The sequence below is a fragment of the Dendropsophus ebraccatus genome, chromosome 5, assembly GCF_027789765.1.
Source record: "Dendropsophus ebraccatus isolate aDenEbr1 chromosome 5, aDenEbr1.pat, whole genome shotgun sequence".
NCBI classification, from domain to species: Eukaryota; Metazoa; Chordata; class Amphibia; order Anura; family Hylidae; genus Dendropsophus; species Dendropsophus ebraccatus.
Window position 1 is genome coordinate 132,421,830 of NC_091458.1, and position 25,952 is coordinate 132,447,781.

Sequence of the window (25,952 nt, forward strand, 5' to 3'; positions counted from 1 at the left end):
CATTCAGGCTGAGACCTTGAGATCCCCTTGTGGACAATTGCCCCTTTTAACGTAAAATTTTACAGACTCCACATTTTATTGCAGAAAGTTGAGGTGGTTCTCTTGAATATTAATAAATAATTTGATTGAAACAGACAAAGGAGGGAATAGATCATGCTCTGTACAAGGTTCCTTCAGATATGCCAATTTCTCAAAGAGTGAACAGGATTATCAGGAGGCGGCTTGTCTAGTGTATTTCCAACAATTGACTCCAGAAATTGGTGTAAATTATAGTTAAAGTTATCCCCAACTACTAGATGGCATATATGCCGCGTAAAATTCTGGTCAGAATAAATTGCCTCCAAAGTTTTCTATTATAGTTATTACATGGTAACTGCCTTATTTTGAATCATGGATTTACAATAGAGATGATGGATTTATAATCCAGATTCGTTACCAACTTTGAAAAAATTTTGGTTCAGTACAGAACTGAACTTTTTGTACAGTTCGTAACAAGTTTGTTAAGATGGCGGCTGCACAATTTAATACACATAGAAAAAAAGGGTATGCTCACCTGTCCACGCTTCACTATTGCCCTCCTGCGGGTCCCTTGAGTCCCTTGCTGATCGAAGCCGCCTCCAGCCCACTCAGCCAATCGCTGACTGAGATGGAACAGCGTCGTGGCCGTTGACTGAGTGGGCTTTAAATCTTGCCTCAATCAGGAAGTTGGGGCGGTTGCAATCAGAGGGGGAATATGAACAGATGAGTATTGATGAGTGAACTTGCTGAACCGCAGTAAAAGAGCGAAACGTCTGCAATCATTTAGCTGTATTAGCTGGTTCGTTTAAGGGCCAGTTTGGACAAACCCAGACTTTGCTTTAAAGTTTAGCGGACTTGCCGAATCGACCTTTTGAAAAAATTTGCTCATCCCTAACTTATGACAATCACAATGTGAGTGAGGTGGAGTGTCACCTAAGTGTCTTTGATCCTACTGCTGCCTAACGTAGAGCTACTAGGCAGACATCAATTGAGGTGTGGCATGCTCTGGTCTGTGATTCTATCAAAGTCCGGGCACCAGTACCTCTACCAAAGATCCTCACTATCAGTGCTTCCTTTCTATGGCATTACCATTAACAAAACCTTTAAATAGTCCATTATAGCTTGCCTTTAAAATACACCAGATCCTTCAATTGCTACAGCATGCTAATATAGTTGAAGAACGACTGACCCTTTTTTGCTCTAAAACTTTCTATCTGCTGATTCTAGGACTATTCATATAATCATGCAGCTGATATATGGATGGAACTGTATGTTTTCTGTGTGACCTACTGCGGCACCAAACCTACATGCTCATTGGTGTATAGAAAACACTGCTTCCAAATAGTGACAGTACTTATACAAGCTATGTGCATTTAAAGCTGTGCATGACCTCGACAGCACAGCCATGGGGATATGTGACATGATTTTCTCACAAGGACAACAGACTGCTCTCCTTAGCCATTGACAAAAAGAGGGACATTTATTTTGTTGAATCTAACAGAAGAAAAATGAGTACTTACACAATAGGTCTACAGTTCTTATTGCTGTGCTGCTGTCCATGGTGCTGCATATTGTTTCTGGGCTTTCTTCTTTTTCTATTCAACACCGCCACATTTCTCCACTCCATCAAAGACCATTGACAATAATCTACCTTGGTCATCCAATTGCCTAATATTGTATAGGTCCTCTCCTGCAGCTAAAATGTTCTTTAAGCTGAAAGATAAGTAATCTAACATTACACTACCTCCAAACCATCATATCTATAGGTTTTTTTTATTAAATTATTTAAAAAAAATCATAAACAACATCAATCAATAAAAACATTTGATGAAATTAAATGCCACCATCAGTAATAAAAAAAAAAAATCCATAAAAATAGTAAGTGCCACTTCTCCTTTTAAAGTACATGTACCATATGTGTGAGCGTAACTGGACTCTTATTTTAATCCTGTACATCTTATTATGTAGATTTTTTTTTTCTAAAATGGAGATAATATTATATCTAAGCCAGTTATTTGATGGTTTATGGTATTAATAAAATTGAATAGACAGGTGGGGAATCTGCTATAAAATTTGGTTTATATGCTGGCAAAGAATTTACAATTCTCTCTGCTGGTCATGGCTTCAATGTTCATTCTTTGTCTTTTTATCTTTATTTTGTAGGTTAACTGGTTTTCATCTTCCTGCTCCAATTGTGAGTAGTGGAAACCGCCTCACTCTGTGGCTGGTGTCGGACTACGCGGTCAGTGCTCAAGGTTTCCGCTCCACCTATGAAGGTCAGAACTGAGTGAAATTAAAATACTGATAGCTGATATTGATGACTTTTTTTTTTTTTACAGCAAATATGTATATTTTATGTATATAACATAAAAATATTCACTACTGCCATATAAATGTATTTAGCTTTTTTTGGACTATTTTATACACAGTGTGAACTGTGAGCTATTAGGCTTTTAATCTGACTGGTTTGCCTATAGCAACCAAGCACAGCTAAGTTTTTTTTATCTTAACATGTTAAATGTTGAGATGTGATTGGCCGCTATGACCGTGTTTTTATTGTGGCAATGCATCTAAATTGGAAAAAAAAAGAAGCAATAATCTTGGTTAAAATGTTATCACCATTTTTTGTATACAGCTCCTATGCAGAACTATGTGTCTCGTTGATTTCAGAGTACAAACAAATCTTGGGTATGATGGTGCAGTCATGTGCAGAGATGCCCACACAGCTTTCAGGCAAACATTTATCAGTCAACAGCCATTTGTCCCATTCATCTTATTCACCAACATATGGCTTAGCTGAACGTTCACATGTCGTGAATAGGGAGAGGGGGGTTAGCCGCTGCTAGGCAGCTCTGAAAGCAGTTTATATCCCTGAAAACAAAAGTGTCAGGCAATTGAAATCCAACATACCTGAACCTTTTCTCCACCGAGAGATAATGTCTGGAGGCCTCCATACATAGTAGACAGTTGGCCTTTCCCCACCACAAACAGGTTTGCTTGACTTTTGACTAATGTCGCTAATGTGTATGGAAGCTTTTACAATCTTTCATCCTCTCCTCTTCTCCTGTCTCCTCTGAATTAACTCAAAGAAGGAACAGGAGATGGAGAAATACATGACTGCAAAATCTTACTATACACAGATTTTTTTTGCTCTAGGGGGCATTGGTCTACATAAAAGTTACATACACCGAATAGGATTTTAACGTAAAGTTATTTTAGCTATATTGGAAAAATAACAGGTGGATAAACATGTGTATATGCCTTTAAGGTTATGTACAAATGCATAAAAATAATCTACAATGTGTCATTGCCCGAAGAGAGAAGAAGGACAACCTTCCACCTCTGGGCTCTTGCAATGTATCAGTTACAAATCTTTTGTTAGCATTCAGGTATTGCCAACAGATTTCTACATACTTTAAATGCTAAGTTTAGGGCAGGATATTTGGATATGTGGATACATTTAATTTCTTTCTTTTGTCTTTATATACACTAGTAGAGAACATGGAGTTTTCTTTAGGCTATGTTCATACCACGTATATTTCAAATTAATCACGGCCATTGTTGCAAATTGCACATAGTATACACTCTGGCTGGGATTCCAAGCAGCCGGAGGAAAAACTAAAATGTAAATTTTTTGTGGCAGCTATTTATTGAATAGCAGCCGCACAACACTGACAGTTCACACAGTGGAAAGTGCAGCTCCGGACGCACTTTCCATTAAGTGTTATGGGGAATTAAGATGTGGGCACACCCAAATGCGCCACATTCCAATTAAACAGAACCGACGTTCATCCGGCTGCTACCGCAGTAATGTTCGGGATGAACTTCACTGACAGCGGCCGTTCTGTGACACGGCCAGGTCACAGAACGGCCAGTGTCTTACTAAGTGTGAAAAGGCCTTAAACTTGATAACCTCCTTCAATAACTTATTAAAGAAAAAAAATGTTTTAAATCAACACTAGTTATCGGGGAATTCTTGGCATTTCACTCCATCTGGCTGTAAAAGTTAGATGTAGCCCTAAGGGGTCCTGGAAAATATGGGTACAGAAAGGCTATGTTCACACTATGTATATTTTCATCAAACTACGGCCGTTGTTGCCAATTGCAACATAGTATACACTCCGGCTGGGATCCCTATCAGTGCCGCAAGAAACTGACACATCAGTGTTTTGCATCCGCTATTCATTGAATAAACGCTGCAGAAAGCCCTGTCAGTGCACACTATGGAGTGCGCAGCTCTGGCCGCATTCTCCAAAGTGGGCAGTCGAGAGTTCTGATGTGGGCGCGCACAGATGCGCCCGCATCAGAACTGAGCGGCACTAAAGATCATCCGGCTGGTACAGCAGTACCAGCCAGGATGATCTTTTCGGAGACGGCCGTTCCGTTACCCCGGCTGGGTCCATGTTTTCCTGGAACCCCTAGAGCTGCATACAATTTCTCCAGTCGTCAGGAGTCAAATGTGGAGCACTCGTTCGCCAGGTTCACTTATCTCTAGTGTTGAGTGGACTTGCCAAATTGTTTGGGGTCAGCAGCAGTATTCAAGCCCAAATGCTCGGCTTTTGACTCCCGGTGACCGGAGAAGTTGGATCCTGCCCTAGAGACTCCTAGGAGTTTTCCTGGCAGCCGTAAGGCGGATTTCAACTTTTCCAACCGCTGGGAGCAGGTTCAGAGAACATTGCTGAATTCTAACAGTACGGCAAGGCCGCTCAACATTAATAAGCATCTCTCTTTTCTATGGTCCTTGTATAGGATTGCATTATAATAGTATAATAGTATAGTATTCTTCTTTACTTACTATAGTGCCAGGCAATATGGACAATAGTATTACTGTTAATGAAAAAGAAAAAAAAACTGTAAAGCCCTAGATATGTCTGCACATTAAAAGCATTTTTGACATAAATGAATTTTCATTTTGCACTATACTGAAAATTTGGATGACATCTAAAATGATCATTTGTGTAACATATTGCACATTAAAAAATACGTAATTTTATATATTTGACGACATGAAAATGTTTCCTCTAGATAGAACGCTGTGTATTCCTCATTAGTTTTATGGGTTACATTTAAGGACACCTAGCTATGGCTAGACTTTTGGTTTAGCAAGCTCCACCGCCATTCAAAATGATCATCCAACATTAGCAGAACGAACAGGTGTATCAGACATCTGGTGTACATTACAATGAATTATTGTTATTATTTTTGAGTGAATTAATTGTGCTGCAAGCCATCTTTTCCTCTGTGCTGTTTTAATTACCATAGTCGCCTGTTGATAGAACGCTACAGCTGTTATTAATAAATGGAAGTTCCAGGGATAGAACAAGACTCCTTAAGACTTAGTTGACTTGATCAGTTTACTATGTATAAGTCCGTTACTGTGTCTGTAGTCTATTACAGAGCATTATGGTTGTGTGCAGAAACTGTAAACATCATACCTAGATAAACCCTCAATTAGGAAAGTTTCTTTTAGTCATAAGCAGTAAGGTCATTGAAGTGACACCGAAGCATCTGTTTCTGAATAACAAATGCAGCAGCTTACCGCTGTCTATCAAGCATACTGCCCTGTATACAATCTTACAAGCTGCTAGCAGACGTAGCTTTTGCTTGTTTATTTCTAATATGCATCACAAATGTCTCATGACAATCGAATATGGCGGGGCTCTTAACAGTGTCGGACTGGGGTATCTGGGGCCCACCAGAGGAAATGATCCTGGGGGCCCACCAATTAAGAACCAGTGAGAAATGACATGTAAGTCAGTGTTACTGCAGGTTCTAAGCTGGGGGCCCACTGGAGCATTCTCCGGTCCTCTGGTGGGCCAGTCCGGCACTCAACACCACAGTGTTTTATAGGATTAACCTATTGCAATCCAATTTCAGCTTCCCAGTCAACTAATACATATATCAAATCATATGCTAGATTAGTTATATGTAGATCATTATATTTATTCCTTTCACAATCCTGCCTTGCAAACTGGGCCAGTTTTTATTAGTAGTACAAAAAGAAAGTAGTAGTAGTATAAAAAGAAAATACTGGAAATCTAACATAGAATATTGTTTCTTACCAGTTCTTTCTGGGTTTACAACAATCCTGCTCTTACTGTCGTATTATGTCCTCTATGCTGATGACGGTGTATCCAACTAAGGGGTAGTATAGTAAAATACATAAGAAAACTTGGAGCATTTTTTTATCTGTTTCTTTTGGTCCTACTGCTCCTCCTCCATCTTCTTCCTTCTCCCTGTCCTTCATTAATAGACTTCAATGGACGGCACGTAATCTGATTTCTCAGTGATTTCAGATTTTAAAAGTAAATTAAGAGTGAATGTTCATAGCAGGAAATGGAGGAAGAGGAATTATATAGAACATTACATTTGTTATATAGAAATTGGATCTAACCTGCTGATTTTAAGATTTAATGACGTTACATTTTATATTACTCTGTAGCGATTTTGAAATGTTGTTCATTGTGAATCTGCCTTGATTTATCATGCACTCACATATTTTGGCGGGATATTAGCTAATACATTTAGATATTTCCTGCTATAATGGTTTCTAGAGATGTTCATATTCTCCAGGTCAGATAGCACTGACAAAGTTTTCAGGTCAAGCTGTACTGATTGCCAAGTCGGTGTTTCTTACCCTGTTAAAGAGTGAATACACTGAAAACTGGTAGTGGTAATGGAATATGTTATTTTTTTGTTGTTCTCATGCTGTGAAACAAAGCTGTACTTACCAGAAATCCAGGTCCAGTCTCCTGAAGGAAGGTTTTCTGACTAAACAGACTAAACACAGGAATTCACGGCCCAATGTGTCCATCAGTCACATGACTGCCTTCTCTCTGTGAGTGCTCAGATGGCCTGAGAAACACAGGATTTCCTGTTTTCTGACTCTTTGAGAAAAAAAAAACTGTCAGAAAACAGGAAGTGCTGTGTTTTCCATAATAACTAAAAAAAAAACAAATCTTGAATGTAAATTGCAAACTTGCTTTATATCACACCTTTTGTTAATTTAGATTTTGAAAGTTACAACGACAGTGACACTTTAAATACCTATTTAAAGTGGCTGGCCACCTATAATTTTTTTTTTTAAATCTTTCAAAACAGTGCGTCGTATATAACTCATCACGTACTGATGCACTTAATTATGCATCTTTAACTTCACCTATTTCGAATGTCCCTGTATATAGCTGGATAGCTCATCCATCCATAGCTGTCTAGGGAGGAGCATGTGATACCTAGCTGCATACAGGGACAGGAAGCGGGCAGGGGCGGAGCTGCATCATTACAGACAATGGGGCCACAAAGAAAGCTTCTTTTATCAATAAGTGTACACAGCAATGCTTGAGGCAATGCTTGAGGCTATGTTTCCATGTTTTAGGTAAAATAACGTACATTATTTTGTAATGATGGCCAAAAATAATGATCACAATCATTATTAACGGATGTCATTATCAAAAAACAGCCTTTTTTCCCACCTAAAAAAGACATTGTGGAAACATACCCTTAAAGTGGTCAGCCCTTATAAGCACAAACATTAATTCAAATTGAGGTTCAATTCCTCGGTTCACACAGAATTCCTATCTTAATAATGTCTGAAATTTTTAAAGTGTCACTGTCGTGAATTTTTTTTTTGCAGAAATCAATAGTCCAGGCGATTTTAAGAAACTTTGTAATTGGGTTTATTATCCGAAAAATGCATTTTTATAATGAAAAAGCAGTTTGAAGCTCTCCCCCCTGTCTTCATTGTTCTCCTATGGAGAGAGCTAAACAAAAGACCAAAACAGGACAACAAAGAGTTAATCTACAAATATCTCACCCGTTATCTTCTTGGACAGTCACCAGTGACCTGCCTGAGCTCGGATTACAGCTGTCACCCAGCTCCGTGCCTGTAATCCTCTGTTATCTGCTTTCTGCTGCCGGCTAACTTCCTCCTTCCTCCTCCCCCCTCCCCTCTCCCTAGAACAGACAGGGTACGTCTCCTGCAACAAGTCACAATTTTCAGATTTTTTGGAGTGGATGAAAAAGAGGAAGGAGGGGGGGACCTGGGAAAAGGCTTTTTACATGCAGATAATGGCAGATTTGGCTAATAAACCCAGTTACAAAGTTTCTTAAAATCGCCTGGACTATTGATTTCTGCAAAAAAAAAAAATACGACAGTGACTCTTTAAATAGTTTGAAAAAAGCTTTTCAGTTCAGTTCAGTATTTTTTTGCTGTTGTGCTAACATTGAAAAAAAAAACACAGTTTAGCATATCTTGGATAAGTCTTCGAGAATGTCAGAAAATATGAGGGAAGATGTCAGAAGGTGGGGGTCTGTTTGATGGTATCTTTATGTCCATGTCACTCTTCCAAGCCTTTGTGTTGTTTTGGATTCTCGCACAGAGGTGTTTAGATGCGTGTCAAACTGTTACATAGAAAGATGTAGGACTGAGGACTGAAAATGACTATAAAAAGACCACATGTTCCATCTAGTCCCCTTTAGATACATTTAAGGCCTACTTTAGACATACCTAGATTTTTACGCTTTAACCTCTATGCAGGGGTCTGCAGGGAATTCCAAGGATGCTACCCCAGAACAGATTCCATTAGCAATGACAAATGATTTCAAGGCATTTTACCGTAGCAAAATACATGTAAGAAGATTGCTCAAAGAAAACAAACAAAAGGTCAAGGCAGGCACAGAGTTGTTTTGTAACAGCAAATGGACGGGAGGTCAAAGCAAGCAGGATATCCAAAAAAGTTATGGTTCTTGGGGATAAAAGATAGGGATAAAAACAAAACAAAATAAATTGACTGCAATGTCAAGTTGTTAAGCCATCCCTGATAGGTTTTATGCATAAGGCCTTGTACCATTTTTGTAGCCCATCTTTGGACCCATTCTATGTTCCCAATGCATTTTTATTGGTCAGATTTTAAGAACTGAACTGAACTGAACAATATTCCAGGTGTGACCTCACTAGAGCTCTATACAGTGGGATGATAATTTCCTTCTGGTAAAATGGGTACTCAGAGTTGTGTTATTATGGACAGTCAGTCTGTAATTTAAAATTTATGGAAGCTGTAATTTAAATTTTTCCCGACCTTGGACCTTGCTGGATTTATTAAGCGTTGCACACCACTTGATAAATCTTTGTGGTAGCCTCAAAAATCTATGCCTGTCCTGAGATGGTGTAGATTTTAAGCATAATTTACACAAAAAAAAAAAATATTAAAAATCTTGCGCAAAGGGAGGACACACCATCCCAGCGCACAATGTCCACCATGTAAGTGGGGCATGCAATGGTAACTTTGGGGACTTTTATGCAAAAATGTGTGACTTTTTGATGATCTGAGCTAGGTGTTCCCCTTAATGTTAATTTTACCGAACACTAAATTACTGCTGATGCCCTCTACAGTAGGAACGTGTAGGGGATGTAACGTGTCTGGATCCTGACAGCGTGGCTGCGGGAGTCCTGATCACTTTCCCTGACAGGCGAGGGTATAATACTCACCTCTGTCCTGTCAGATCAGCAATCTTCTAATAGAGTCTGCCCTAAGACAGTCTCTACGTGCAGATCACTGATAATACTAATACTGATATGCAACGAAAAATGAAATAAACTACCAGGATTGCTGTTTTATTTATTTATTTATTTATTTTTTGTGATATTTTAGAAAAAATAATAATAAAAAGCGATCAAAAACTTCCATTTGCACCTGTAGGTCACCAATGAAAAACTATAGCACTCTGGAATAAGAGTGATTTAAAAATAAATAAGGAACAATAAAAAAAAAAATAGATCGTGGTCGTGGCACAAAAAAATAGCTCCCAACCAGCACTGTAGGTAATAAAATAAAAGCATTATAGATCTTAGAAGGCGAGGACGAGAGCACTGCCTGTGACCTGGACATCTGTGCATCAATGACCTTTGTTTAAGAAGGGGATAATGGTAGAGATGAGCGAGCTTGCCGGATTTCTGGTTCGTATGAACCAGAAATCTTGGCGTCTGATTCCCGCTGTCTGCTCGCTCCGCGATTCCCGCGAGCTGACAGCCGGAATCAGATGCCGAGATTTCTGGTTTATACGAACCAGAAATCCGGCAAGTTCGCCCATCTCTAGTTAATGTGTGGAGCATAGCGAAAGCTAAACTTTAAGGGATAAAAAAAAAAAAAAAAAAAAAAAAAACGTGACCACTTTTCAAAATAGAGCCACATATATCCAAAGATTGTGACATTTTTGTACATTTACCCCTTTAGGTTCAGTGAAGCTGAACTGCAATACCACAGACAGCCAATTGTTAGGTATTACCATGTTTCAGGAAAGAAGCAGCCATGCTTTTCTAATCCTGGAAAACAACCTTAAAGGGGTTATCCAGCCTCAGAAAACCATGACCACTTTCTTCTAGAAAAAGCACCACTCCTCAGTTTTGGTATGGGTTTTGCATCTCAGTTTCATTGAAATGAATAGAGCTGAACTGTAATACCGATCATGGCGCAGGGGTGCTGCTGTTTTTGCAAGAACGTAGCTATGCTTTGTCTAATCCTGGATAATCCCTTGAATTGAAAACAAAATGTTCAGAGCGTAACACACCTTTAAATGGGTTATCTGGGTAACAAAAACAATATTCTAAAAGATCCCCCTTCCCACAACCACCCCCCTAAGTGTATATTCTTTCACCCTTTCCGTTTTTTCTCATACTTACCCGCTCTTGAAGTCTTAAATCATCTCTGTGTCCTCTCTAACAACACGCTGTTCCCTCTTCCCTCTGTAGACACAGGACATGTGATCTCCTCTCTATGGGTCGGTTTAGCTGATGTTCTTCGCGTCTGGATGAAACTAGAATGTTTTCAATCACAGTCAGCAAGCGGAGATCTAAACCTACACTACACCCCTCACCTTGGTAAACAGATGCCCGTTATGGAGCACATAGCTACACCATGCGTCATGTCAGCTCTGCTACATCATCAGCTAGTACGGAATACATACAGTACTAGAGTGATGTGATGCAAAGTCAGTAAAAAAAAAACTGTTCTGTGTTTACTGTGCAATAGAAATGTCAGCAGTGGGCTGGGAAGAAAGGGGGTGAGTACACAAACCAACCAATCAGGGAAATGCATGATGGGAAGTATAGTTTCCTGGCAGGTGCCATCTTGGATATAGATCAGCTTATAGAAAAACTCAGGGATGGCAGCAGCTAGAAAGACAGGAGACGGCTCAAAATACTCAAGGGGGGGGGGGGCTTAGTGAGTTAGACCAGTGTTTTTTTTTTAGCTCTTAGGTGGATAACCCCTTTAATTTAAGTCAATCTGCTTCTTCCTTTCTTTCCTTGAAGCAAAGATTCTAACATTTTATTTCGGGCTCCGATAACAGAACAGAAATTCACCATAATAAAGCCCAAGCCTTCAATAAATCTCTGTCTACTATAGAATAACAATTGCATTATGCTGACACTGAATTTGAATATAATAGCAGATTTAGGATTCAACCCTAACGTTACTATGTATTATAGGTTAGCCTACTAGGATGGATTTTAGCCTCACCTGGCGTATTAGATTTCTTTTCCCATCTTAACCTGTCCTCCCTTTGACCTTGAAGATCTAAAATTATTACTTATGCAAAGGATTGCACTGGGAAAAAAAAAATCCTGACAATTGCACATTCTAACAGCTGGATTTGGAGAGCAGTGCCAGTTTAAGTGGCCGTGAATCTTCTGAAGATGGCTTACAGGCATTAGGATGCCTAGTTCTCTTGGTGTGCCAAAATCATTTATATTTGGAACAGACGTAATCTTTGCTAGCAGAGCGAGGAGTTGCAGCGTTTGAGCACATTACATTCCCTCCCTTATTATCTGATGTAGTTGTATTCTCTTCAGGCACCTGTCACATGTCATACCCGCTTGTATGTATAGAATGTTGCAGCCAATTACATATGTGTAGCTCTATTCTTTGTACAGATGTATAATGGGTCGGCATCAAACTGTCTAATATTTGAAATGTAATGTTTAAACATAAGAAATAAAAGATAATGTATTTTAATTAAATGTGCTATAAATACAGCGTAAGCAGTTTCATATGCAGATGTGCTATAAGGATTCTGGCATTAGCATTTTCATTTCACTGTGTTTTATTCAGGAACAACCTTGAAACATTTTATTTATTTAAATATTTTATAATTATTATTTTTACATTTTTGAATTTTTTATTTTTTTTTTTTTCATTTTACAAAAAACAGCAAAACAGATTTGTTGCTTCCGCTCACTTTAACCACTGGGTGGCAGCCATTTTTAAACGACACCAGTCTAATCAGTTGGCTGTATCAGTAACATTGCCTTCATCTTGCATTTCTTTGAAAGAGCTGAGAACAGAGGAAAGGACGGGGTTTCGTGCTTTCAGTGATTCACAAAGCATTTGATTAAACTGGGCAGCTAGTCTTAAAAGGCGTAATAACTCAGAATACAAATTTTGACCAAAAAACAACATGACTTTTGAAATGACACTGTGTTAGATGATAATATGCAACATAGAAAATGAGATCCTCAGAAACTATAACACTAAAGCTATAGCCTGGGATGACACATATTATATGTGGTTTATCATTCCTGTGTGCAAAATGTCTCTTCTATCTATTGCAGCCATACATATTACTTGTCATATGTAATGCTATAAAAAATGCTCTGGGGCTAATAATTCTCATTTACTGTATAGGTAAGTAGATGATATATCACATATATACATGTGTACAACATCCAGCATCCAGCATATATATATATATATATATATATATATATATATATATATATATATACAAATAAGTTAAAAAAAAAAAAATACTCACCTAACCTACAGTGGTGTGGCATCATCTGGTCCCCCACTCGACCAAAGAGAGTGGTGATACCAGTGGCGTAGCTATAGGGGGCCGCAGCGGTCACCATGGCAACTGGGCCCCTACACTAGGGGGGCCCGCACCCCCCCCCCATGCCACTTCCTCCGGTGCTCCCCCAGCCCAGCACCTCCCATACAATAACTTTGTCTCGCTGTGCCACTGGCACATACTGTCAGCTGATTGGGCCTCTTACCTAATCAGATGAGAGCAAGTACCAGCGCCCCCTCCCCCAGACATCTGCGTTGGCGGCCCAAGCTGTGTCCTATGGCCGTACCTTTACGGCGTTGAGCTCCAGCTTGTGCTGCAATCCACCTCTCCTCAGCGTTGAGGCCCCTCCCCCAGGTTAGATGACATCCCTGTACAGCCAGCAAGTAACATCAGAGAGTACAGCAATGTTGTGATCCTGCCTGGGGGAGGAGCCTCAACCCTGCGGGAGCCACTTAGGAGAGGAGAAGTGGACTGCAGGTGACATCTACTACATTATCTGTACTCAGAGATATCACTGTGTTATCTGTGCTGTTACATAGGACTGCAGGGACATCTACTACATTATCTGTACTCAGAGATATCACTGTGTTATCTGTGGTGTTACATAGGACTGCAGGTGACTACTACATGTTGTGATCTAATGTGTACGTAGGATCTCCTTTACCACTGCCAGGTAAAAATCCAGTCCAACCTCGGTTCTTTTCCAGAGATGAAGCCTTAATTTAGATTCCGTCCCAGAGTGACGACAAGTAGGTATAGCTCTGATGTTATAGAGTTATGAATGAATGTACTACATACCCAGAAGCTTTACCTCCATTCATTCATACCCTCTCTATGTTCTTCCTTATTCCTCCATCTTGTCTGTCCGTCACTCTCATTCATTCTTCCACTGTCTATATTGCAGCACTACAACCCCCATTGTTTCCAACTGGCAGTTCATGATGAGAGTTGCAGTTTTTCAGCTGGAGAGTCAAAGATTGGAAAACAATGATTAGACAATGACACAGTACAGTCCATTAATTATAGGGGGCAGTAGTGCAGTACATAAGGTGGAGGCAGTGACAGTGCATTAGAACATGGTGGCACATTAGAGTAATTGGATATAACGTTAGATATGTCTTTGCAAGTGATGAAATAACGTTATTGCATGTTATAACACACACTAGAAGCCTAAGCTGGTGGAATGGAGAACAGGAGCAGTTCTTGTACACATATTATTTAATGTACTAAGCTATTAGCGTAGAACGCCATGGAAAGCAGGTAAAGGAACTCCTGTTTACTGCCGGACTCACTGCTCCTGTAAAATACTCTATGGTGATGCATATGTTGCTAACACTACCTCTCATTCAACATTCCTAGGGGCACAAAATTTGCCGATCAGTGATTGTTAGACTTTGCACCTCTAAGAATTTTGCACCTGGGAAAACCATTCCCCTGCATCACCCAAGCTACTCCAGTGCTTTTAAACGTGGACTCATTTCAGCAGTGACTGCCCACTCAGCCAATGGCTACATTCATACAACGTTTAAAAAACAGAAAAGGCATCTGCTTTTTGTATTTAAAAAGACAGCAGTTATTGCCACAATGTAACTGACTGCAATGCAGTGCATTGAACTCAATGGAATGACGGACATCCAATCCACACAGTTTACTAAATAACGGACGCTGTCTGGGCAGACGTCAAAATAATAACTGTGAAAATTATTTCTGGACGGCCTTTGCAAACACTGGACGTTATTTTTTAGTTGTTCACGCACAGTTTCTTTTTTTTTCACTGTCCTTACTATTAAATTCAATGGACTTTTCAATCAAAGACACACCCAAAGGGCAATCAGTCCACCTAACCTAGAATAATGTACCAACAGCCAACTGGACAGACGTAATTTTTTCTTTTAAAAAATGGAGAGGAAAACACGTAGTGTGAACATAGCCCATCACTGCTTGGACAAGTCTGTCTCAGAAGTAGGACGAAGGGTTACGAACAGGGAATTACATTGCCTTTTTATTTTTAAAGTGCCCCCAGGTTTAGTAAGGTGGTCTGTGTAGTTCACGGAAAGTCAACTGGCCTGAGACCGACCAATTCCTTTGACACAATACACACTGTAATTTTCTGTGGGTCATACTGATGATCACATGACCCAGTTAAAGTAATGAGATGCCTGGATGCAACTGTACTGGAGTGAAACAGAAAGCTCTCTAGGACTAGGGAATGGTAGGTGTGCATTATATGGGCAAATGAAAAAAACCTTGGAGAGCTTCCTTAGAGGAAGGGTGAAAGAAGGACAAATCTTGGGCAAAGAGCTGAGTTTGCAAAACAAAGACCTCACATACAATTTATGTAGATATTTATTCCTGGCGGTAATCTACATTAAGGTATTTTTATGTGTACATTGTAATACTTTTTTTTTTTTTTTTTCATGGCAATCCTGTGTGTTTACTGTGATTAAACCTCAGAGTAGTGATCTGTGAGATGAACAGATAAACATAAAGAAAGTCTGCCAGCAGATTTAAGCCCTAAAACTGCTGACAGCACTACACAGAGGACCGGGAGAGGTGAGTAACTAGAGCTTGTGTTCTGACCATGGAACCTGTATGACCCCCCCAAAAAAAAAAAAAAAAATATATATATATATATATATATATATATATATATATATATATATATTTACACATTTATTTTTACAGTATATATATTTGTTTTCAATGTTCCAGACACAACTATAGCAAGAGCATGATGGGAGGTTGGGCAATTGCAATGTCACCTGAGAGAAGGGGCAGAAGGAGCACTCTATGCAGGCAGTTCTGGGTGTTAAAAGGGGTTATTTTTTTCTTTTAAGTCAACCGGTTTCAGAAAGTTGTGTTTTCATACTTATCAGCTGCTGTATGCCCAGCAGGAAATGTTTTTTCCTTTCAGTCTGACACAGTGCTCTCTGCTGCCACCTCTGTCCATGTCAGGAACTGTCCAGAGCAGGAGAGGTTTTCTATGGGGATTTTCTGCTGCTCTGGACAGTAATGTTGAGCTGCTCTGTCAAAATGTTTGAGTTTGGCAACTGGAACTCTCAGCATTTGATTACCGGTGGCTGCAGAAATTAGATGCTGCCCTAGGGCTTCCAGAAAACTAGGACATGACCATAGGTTGTATCCACGTTTTCATCTAATTTCTGCAGTCACCAGTAATCAAATGCTGAGAGTTCCAGTTGCCAAACTCAAACATTTTGACAGAGCAGCTCAACACTACTGTCCAGAGCAGCAGCAAATCCCTATAGAAAACCTCTCCTGCTCTGGACAGTTCCTGACATGGACAGGGGTGGCAGCAGAGAGCACTGTGTCAGACTGGAAAGAATACACTACCTCCCACAGGATATACAGCAATACATGAAGACTTGATATTTTTAAATAGAAGCAAATTACAAATCCATATAACTTTCTGAAACCAGTTGAATTGAAAGAAAAAGATTTTTGCTGGATAACCCCTTTAACATAGAGGGTACACCTACAGCAGATTTTTTCTCTTTTGTCATGCAGGTTGTACACGCTATGGTTACACCCCACTTGCTTTCCTTTGTGTAGTCCTGTCAGCAATTTAAGGTATCAAAACAGATTCCATTAAATTTTTTGGAAATTCTCAGTATCCAAAATATTCCGTAATAGAGACATTTCCCCCAACTGGCCACTCGGCCTGCACTGTCATCAGCCCGACTGGAGCTGACAGTTACCAGCCTGTGCTTTAGTGGACATGATGCTTAGATTTGTGCTATGAAGCACATTATTTTCTGCTTACACACTTCAATGGCCTTTCTAAACTAAGCCAACAACTCCGCGATACACCCCCTCTCTATTTACTTCCTCCACTCTATAAAAGCTGCAATCAGATTTCTCATTCCTTCCCAGTAAATGTTACAAAATAGACTCCTCACCCTTTCAATAGCTTTCTGAAACACATATTCAGCACAGTGCCATGTCTCTGAAGGGAATATAAATGATGCATATAGGGGGGCTTTCATCCAAATAACCCTGCCAATCAATAACCCATTATAATAAAATGTTGTTTTTTTTTGTTTGTTTTTTTCTTATGAGTTGCATAAACTTTGTAGGTTGTTGCTTTCACCAGTGATGAGCGAACACGTCCGTAACTATTCATATGTTCGTACAAACATGTCGCTAATTGTTCGCTCGCTGGTCACGAACAATTTGTTTGATGATTGAAATGGTTATAATGATCATTTTAGAAAATTTGAATGTTTATCTCGCAATGTATGCAACTGCGTAAGATTCCTCCCATCAATTTGAAAGAGCCAATGAATGTGTGGGGAAGGAAGGGCACATCAGGTAATGTAGTAGCCATGTTCACTACTGGCATTATTGTGATTGGCTGTATGATTAGCATCAATACGTACATGCTATAAAAACACAATGCTGAGGTGAATTTTCTCAGTCTTTCCTGATTCTTGTGCTGTTCAGTAGGGAGAGTGACACGAGCAGGGACAGCATCTGAATTTAGTTAGGCAGCAATATTAACAGTGGTAGTTAGTCAGTGTAGGGAGGGAGAGCTGACCGAGTAGGGCTTAGAACGTTGTGAAATTGTCAGTGTAGGAAGGGTGACAGAATCCAGTGTTTAAACACTATAAGGCCCCATTCACTTTATGGAATCGCTCAAAGAATTGACACAGAGAGGCACGGAGAGCAGAGGCGCATAAGCTCTCCCATTCAGACTGGTAGAAGGCAGGATTCGGCGCCCACATGGAACCTCGGCGTTGATTCCGTAGATTAATTTCTTAACCCTGTAGTGACCAGGTGTCCTCTGTGAAAAGAACCCAACAGTCCTTTTTAGGACTAATTCATATATATAAATATCTATATATATATTTTTTTTCTTCCATGAATCTTTCTGTCTTGCTCTGCTGTGTGCCAGTGATTGCAGAGTGTAATAAATATACACAGTAGTATATAAGTCATTGCGTATATACAGTATGCACAGGCGAATATGATACACTAATGCTACGTAAGTGCTTTACTATTACGTATTTTATGCTTTGCACCTGATAATCTGTGCGCAAGTGCGTAATGTTCGGGAATGTTTGACGAACCCGAACTGATCATGATAATTTTTTTTTTTTTATATTCCTGTTCGGGATCCGAATCGAACATTGAGACATTCTCTCATCACTACTTTTCACCATAAAACAAGGCGGCTAGACACTGTGCGTGTACCCCATTAGTGGAGCAAGTTAGTGAAGCTAACCTCAAATATTATTAGCTCCTATTAATAGGTCCAGGTATGTCAACCAGTTTTGGTGCTCAGGAGCTGTAACTTAAGCACTTTGTAATGCCAGGCAGAGCTCGCCTGGTGATGTGCACGGACTGGGAACGGTTTCATTTGCATTAATTATTAGTGCCATTACATTACGTTCTAAATTAACGACTAATGATGCAGCTCTTAGGATTGCCTGTCTGACATTGTTTAATCACTCTCAATTCCTGGTGGATTCTGAATCCCATCCAGACACATTCCAGAGACGTAACTTGATTTGCTGGAAACAATTTGGCTTATCTGGAGCAGAGAACGTACAATGGGCAGTAGAGCATTATTGGCAAACTATCAGGACTAATACTGGGTAGAATTATCAATAAAGTAAAGGGATATTCCAGAGAAAATATTTTTCTTTCAAATCAACTTGTTTCAGAAAGTTATACTGATTTGTAATTTACATCTATTTAAAAATCTCAAGTAGTTCCATACTTATCAACTGCTGTATGTCCTGCAGGAAATGTTTGTTTTCTTTTCAGTACTGCCACCTCTGCCCAAGACAGGAACTGTGCAGAGCAGGAGAGGTTTTCTATGGGGATTTTCTACTGCTCTGGACAGTTCCTGTCTCGGACAGAGATGTCAGCAGAGAGCATTGTGTCAGACTTAAAAGAAAACAACATATTCTGTAGGACATACAGCAGCTGATAAGTATGGAAAGACTTGCGATTTTTTTTTTTTTTTTTTTTTAATAGTAAATTACAAATCTATATATAATTTCTGATACCAGTTGATTTGAAAGAAAATTGAGTACCCCTATAATGAAAACCAATGGCAAGAACAAAAAAACATGTATGGTAAAATTTAGTAAATGGCTTGGTAGTCAAAATAAAAGAATTGAGAGATCCATATATTCATCATATTTATTTATTTTTAAAATTATACTATTTAATATGCATCTTAGCTATTTGTTTAATGTAACAGCTAATATAGATCCATATCTATTGGCTCATAGTAAGGTCAGACTGGCCACCAGAATAACAGAGGTTCCATGCCTAGGCTCTGACACAGTAATTTCACAGTAACTTATATTGGTGTATATTAATGTGGTTATAGCCAGGGGAACCTCTGCCATGAGGCGAGTTCAGTAACTTGCCTCAGGCAGTCCCAACTACTGTTAGAAGGGAGATAGCACAGGCAGGTTCTCTATATAATAAGGGCAATTTTGGCTACCATCTCCATCCCATCGTAACCCACATGTGCACCCAAGGTTTCAGGACATTAAACTGTGGATCCTCAGATGAGCAAGTGCCACTTTTAGGATATGTTCACACTTCGTAAGAGACCGGCTGTTCAGTTACCCAGTGGGGTCACGGAATGGCCGGTCTCTGTCCGGATCATCCATACCGGTACTTAAGTACTGGCCGGATGATCTTTCCGGCCACAGTGTTCTGACGCGGGCGCATCAGCACGCAACCGCATCAGAACTTCACATAGCACACAATGAAGCAAGTGGCCAGAGCCGCTCGCTTTATTGTGGGAACTGACAGGTCTTTCTGCGGCCACAATTCACTGAATTGACATGTCAGTTATCTGCGGGTCTGCATGGGATCCCGGACGGAGCATATACGATGAGTATACGCTCCGGCCGGGATCCCATAGAACAATAGGCTATGTTCCACTCCGCACAAAGTACGGCCGTTGTTGCCGATGGCAACAACGGCCGTGCTTTTACGTAGTGTGAACATAGCCTTGTGTACATACATGCATACAGTTAAAATCTCTCAGTGCAGGAAGTGTCCACTAGCCCACTAGCATAGGAGCTTTCTTTTTTTTTTGTCTGTCTTATTCTAGTAGAAGGGCAAGGAGGCAGCTTAGTTGTACTGTGCTGGAGATTTTCTTATTCTGGCACAAAGGGGAACTCCTTCCAGGACTCTCTGTATCCAACTTCTTCAGCCACCAGTAATTAAATGACACATGCTTGAGCATGCTCAAGTTTCGCTTATCTCTATTGGTTATCAATACTGTATTTCTCTGAAATTAAGAGACAGGGTCATATATTAAAAAAAAAAAAAAAATTAAGGAAAAAAAGGCTTATTTTTTGGGGTAGGTGTTATTTTTTCCCATGAATAACAAGCACACATTATGCTGTATTCCTTTCTTGTACTCCATAGAGTAGCTTTTTCTTTGTAGAGTAGAGTTTATATTTGAGCCGTACTTAAAAAAAAAAAAAAAATTAATGTATGGCTTATTTTTTGAGAAACAGGGTGTTAATATCACTAAAAAGCTTTGTAAAAGATAAAAAAACAGTAACGTGAAATATTCTGTCTCATATTTATTATCTTAAATAGGCATACATGGTAAGTATGCTTAAATTCTCTTAAAGGGGGTTAGCTGATTTGGACAATTTTTGTTAGAAAGCATCCCAAAAATGAGCTTAAATGATTGACAAAATCCGAGCACAATCTGAGTGGAAGTGTTGAATTCTTGTACAATGTCAGTGGGGAATCATTTCACGATGCCCATGGTAATCAGTAGGCCGTGTAATAGAAGAATCATGTTGGCTCTTTCAGGGAGTTTGTAATTTCTCCTGGCTCCGATGAATTGATGGATGTTATGAATAAGGGACAACCCCTTAATATCTTGTATCAAAGCTCAAAGTGTTCGTATAAAGGGAGACAAATGCCCCATTTACCGAAGCAATTCAGCTATTTCTTTATCTATTCTACTCTATATTTGCATGTCAATGCATTACATGTGGTCAGTGAAATAAGACATGATTTTGTCTGTTTGTTTCTTGTAACTGGAAAAAAAAATATGAACATCTGCTGCCACATTGACAGAAACATATGGTCTTTCTAAAACTTACTATATTTCTGCAAATGCTGATGTAGAGATGTATCCAACCATACCTTTCTTTCAGTAAAGGTTTCCAAATGCTCACTAAATCCTTTCAATATAACATGATAACATGCTATCAGAGCACTCAAAAGCTTCATTTACACAACGATCACTGTGTGTCCATTCATAGACGAGTGTCATTCATCTCACTAAATACTGTGGAGTTTGGAGAGAAGTTAAAGGGGAACTCTGGTTAAGAAAGATTTATCCCTGTTCAATCCCCACCCGTAATCTAAGCTTGTTTGTAATAGGGTTCTATTAAATGAACTGGTCAGTTTGTCTGCAACACATCCTGACTAGGGATGGTCCGAACCTGCCGAGGTTCGGGTTCGTATGAACCCGAACGCTCGGCAGCAGATACCCACTGTCTGCCCGCTCCGTGGAGCGTGCAGATACAGCGGGAGGAACGCCTGGAAAACTGGGATACAGCCTATGGCTATGGCTGTATCCCAGTTTTCCAGGCGGTCCTCCCGCTGGATCCCGCTGGACAGCGGGAATCATTACCGAGGGTTCGGGTTGGTACGAACCCGAACCGAACTCTGTTCGGCCCATCCCTAATCCTGACTCCCTGCTGGAAATCTAATTTCTTGTTCCACTCCCCTCCACTGTCCTTCCCCTCCCTACTGAGACAGAGGTAACATGATTTGTGTCTCTTCTGTTGCCAGGCAAGCTGTAACACCTTATCTGTAACCCCTCCCACCAGTAATCACCTTGCCTACTGCGGGGAAACAACACCCTCTCCTAAGTAGTATAGGGGAAAGGAGACACTGTTGTTTCATCTCTCTCTTTTTCTAATCTATCTATGTAGATGAAAAGATAGATAGATAGATAGATAGATAGATAGATAGATAGATAGATAGATAGATAGATACTATGTTTATTGTGCTAGGTACTAGAAAACAGGTGCGGGTACCTGGCAGTTGGCTTTGAGGTGCAATGCATGCTGGGATATGTAGTTTCCCAGCCAGGTACCATGATGTACAACTAAGATCACTTGTAAAAGTTTGAATCTGGGGCTAGGAGCAGTGTAGACAAAAGGGAAAGGTGTGAAACAGTGAGTGCATCTATTTGCTTTCTGTGCATTTTTTTTTATATAACTGGAGTTGCCCTTTAAGAAAGGACACATCTGTATGTCATGAGATATGAGTATGTAGAATTTGGTGCCACATGTTAGCAACAGCATAAAGAATCAATTTAAACTCATTATCTCTCTTAACCACTAATGAAATAATAATAAGGTGTTGAACACCGATTTCTGCATATAGTTTCTTTCCATTGTCAGTTTTTTTCCAGTGATAAATTAATGGCAAACGTAAGTAGTCATAGTAACTAACATGTACTGTGTGGAAAAGGCTTCTGACACAATTGTATCAGGTCAAAATTATCTAAAAAGTTATTTGTGATACTTGCTGCCATTTCTGTGCACTTTGAACATCATCTGCGTATCTGTAGGTATAATTCCGGTATAATTCCGCTTAAAGGGGTTATCCAGCACTACAAAAACATGGCCTCTTTTGCCCCCACTCTTGTCTCCAGCTCAGGTGTGCTTTGCAAATAAGCTCCATTTACTTCAATGGAATTGAGTTTCAAACCCCACCCAGTCTGGAGAGTGGTGCAAAAGTGGACATGTTTTTGTAGCACTGGATAACCCCTTTAAAGTTGTTGTCTTACTTTTTTCTGCTTGAAATCATTAGAATTTCTGGTGAAGGCACTTTGCTACTTTGTAAATGTGTTGCAAAATGTCATGACCCATTAAAACTTGCGAATTTGCTGGTATAGAGTAAAAAATACCGCCATGAATGCAAAATTTATGCTTACAAAGAATATTTAAATAAAACATTATTTTAATGGGATATCCACTGGGATCCAATGTTTTATTAATGGATATGTGACCTCTGTAGTGTTTGATGGTCCGAACACAACCTGAAAGGGTTAGTGAGCTTTGTTGCATTGTGTGAAGGATATAAAGAAGGTGTTTAAGGCTAATAGCCCTTCGAGCTGCATTTATCCTAGAAATTATTTAAAACATTTTTATATACGGTTAAAAGTACAAAAAAAATATACTACAATTTATACATAGAAATAACTGTTTTTGTTACTTTAATTTTTTAAGGTTGGGATTAGTATATTAGCATTAGTGCATCATTTCACTTTTTAGTGCATCATTTCACTTTTCCCTCTTTTTTTGTTTTTAATTTTCTGTCTATATCTATATTGATCTCTTGAGAAAGCCTTTGTGATGGAGTAAAAACATTGCATATTTTGGTTTAAGGAATAAAGATCGCCATTTCATTTCGCTGCCCTCCAGTGATTGCTGTTTGGTGTATTATTGCTGTTAGAGGTGAGCGCAACTGGAGCACGCTCGAGTCCGATTGTTCGGCATTTGATTACTGGTGGCTGAAGAAGTTGTATAGAGCCTTAAGGAGTCCTGGAAAACATGGATACAGCTTATGGCGGGTCTCGGAACGTCCGGTGTCAAAGAACATCATCCTGGCCAATACTGCAGTACTAGCCAGATGATTTTAACTCCTAATGAATTGGGATGCGAGGGCATCCGCACACGCCCACATCCCAATTCGCTGCTGCACACAATGAAGCGTGCGGATGGAGCTGCTTGCTCCATTGTGTGCATTGAGAGGTTCTCTGACATGTCAGTTATTTGCGGCGCCGCTAGGGATCCCGGCCGGAGTGTATACTATGTATACACACTTCGGCCGGGATTCCATAGACGGCAGCACTACGTAAGTTCCCTAGTAGTCACGCCGGTGTTGCAAAACGGCAACAACGGCTGTGATTATTACAAAACTTACGTAGCGTAAACATAGCCTATAGCTGTATCAATGTTTTCCAGGCAGCCTTAGGGCCACATCTAACTTCTTCAGCCATCGGTAGTCAAATGTTCAGACAAACGGGGTGTGCTCAAGGTCTGCTCCTCTCCAAAAGGGACCATTAGTTCTTGACCCTAGATGTTATAGATGCCTGGCTGCTGGGGTAGAAGTATGTAGATTTCCATGTAATTGTACCTATAGCACTGTGTATAGATGCAGTATTGTATGTCCATGTACAATGCCCATATGCAGTTCTGCATTGTATGTGTATTTCGTCCCGCAGTTTCTTACAGAAAGACACAGAGACTGAATTCCGCTATAATCTATAATATAAAATAAAGGCACATTGAAGTCATGGGGGAGAGAACCAAAACTTGAATGTGCTAAATAATTGTTTTTAGTCTAGCTATGTGCTACATGGTCATCTGCAGAGGCCACACCTGAGTGGACAGAGCTACAGAGTGAAACTGCTGATGAAATCCAGTGGATTTTCAGTGACCATCTACCTGGTTTGTTTTACTACCTATTGTTTAACATAAAACATGCGTCATATAGGGCTGTATTATTATTTATTTTATTTTTTTTTAATTTGTGTGTCTTGGATTCTGTTTCCTTAGAAAGGCACAAACATGGTATTCCAATAAAGGCTAGGGCAAAGAAACGAAAATCCGTCCTCCAAGTAAAGCAAAGCCTACTTTAAATACCACTCGGAGAATGTCAATGCTACCGCACCATACTGCACTTGACTATTAATAGCCAGCCCATCAGCGTCCGTACACGGCTGACACTATAACACCTGGAGTTAACGCGCCATTCATTGTCTTCTGTTTGTATGGTATAATTACTTCCCGCATTGTGTAACTTTTATCTGCCTGCCAACCCTGCATATAAATATTACAGACAATCCAAATAAATGGGAGGTGTGCAGGGTTATACTGAACAAGCTCGACTCCAGCCTGACATTGATCCAGCCGCTAATCTGATAGTAGTTTATATAGGTCAGCAAGAACTATTTTCCCAATGAAATGTGATTGCCAAATGTGTTTGCCTTTCTCTGAATCAATATAAATAATTTATGAGGGAGTCTTTTCGCAATCCTTGTGTCAGAATTCTTATGCAGCCAAGTGCTGTTTATAGGCAGCTCTTCCAATCGTATTGCAAACACCTTTAGAGAAAAGTAGAAAGTCAAAGCTAGAAGGTAGTGGAAGGAGCCGACGGGTGTGAGTGCTACGGGAGGAGTAGCAGTGTTATCAATGGCTTTGTGTAATCCTTGTCCCGGATGGCACAGATAAACAAACGAGTCGTGTATTCAGAAGAAGGCAGAAAATATCTTCACTTGAGGTGACGACAAATTCAGAGTGGAAGCTTATTTTCAGAGTCGAGATTTGAGCAAGGCATACCTACCGATATTTTACATGGCCAGAGGGGGGGACAATAAAAATAAGGGAAATCAAACAGTGTTGGTTTGCATTGCAATTATCTCCACAAACATATGCATACACCTCAGCCGTCTTTTCATTTACATAGCACAAATCTCACCAAACAATGCTCCTTATACCATGAATGAATTTAAAAGCCAGACAGACTGGTCGGAAATCCTATTATGGTGTGGAAGGATAACAGATGTAGTAGAGCCGAGTTTTTCATTGTAGTAGGATTAAGATAGTTATTTGGGGCAAAGCATCAGGATATGGCTTATCTGTGGTTTTTATATAGGACTGCAGGTAAACCTGCTGAGGTACAGTCTCTCGACACAAAAGAAAAACCTTCAATGAGAAATTAAAAGAGCTATAAGAGATTAAAAGGGATTTACTATTTTTCCCAGGAACAGCGCCACTCTTGTCCCCGGGCTCTTTTGGCAATTGCAGCGCATCCTCGTTCAGCTGAATAAGGTGGAGCATAAGTGGAATTGGAAAAATAAGTGGAATTGGAAAAGAAACAAATGGTTTACAGAACAATACTTTTCATTGTTGTAAAGAAACCAAAGAGGAGATGATTGGACTGGTGGAAAGAGGTCTTTTAGGGGATAAACTCCCTTCCTAAACAGCCCCTTGCTAACGTGGTACCTATCATTTATTTTTCTCTGATTGTTCTTGGAAATGTAGCCTGGAGCC

General features: G+C 39.8%; 1 protein-coding gene across 1 annotated transcript in view; it reads left to right on the forward strand.

Moving 5' to 3' along the window:
- Positions 1-25,952, forward strand: part of LOC138794197 (CUB and sushi domain-containing protein 2-like) — a 294,292-nt gene that overhangs the window by 166,014 nt on the left and 102,326 nt on the right. The window contains exon 3 of the mRNA XM_069972974.1: positions 2,182-2,294. Within this exon, the coding sequence (XP_069829075.1) occupies positions 2,182-2,294 (113 nt within the window). The remainder of the gene's footprint in view (positions 1-2,181; positions 2,295-25,952) is intronic.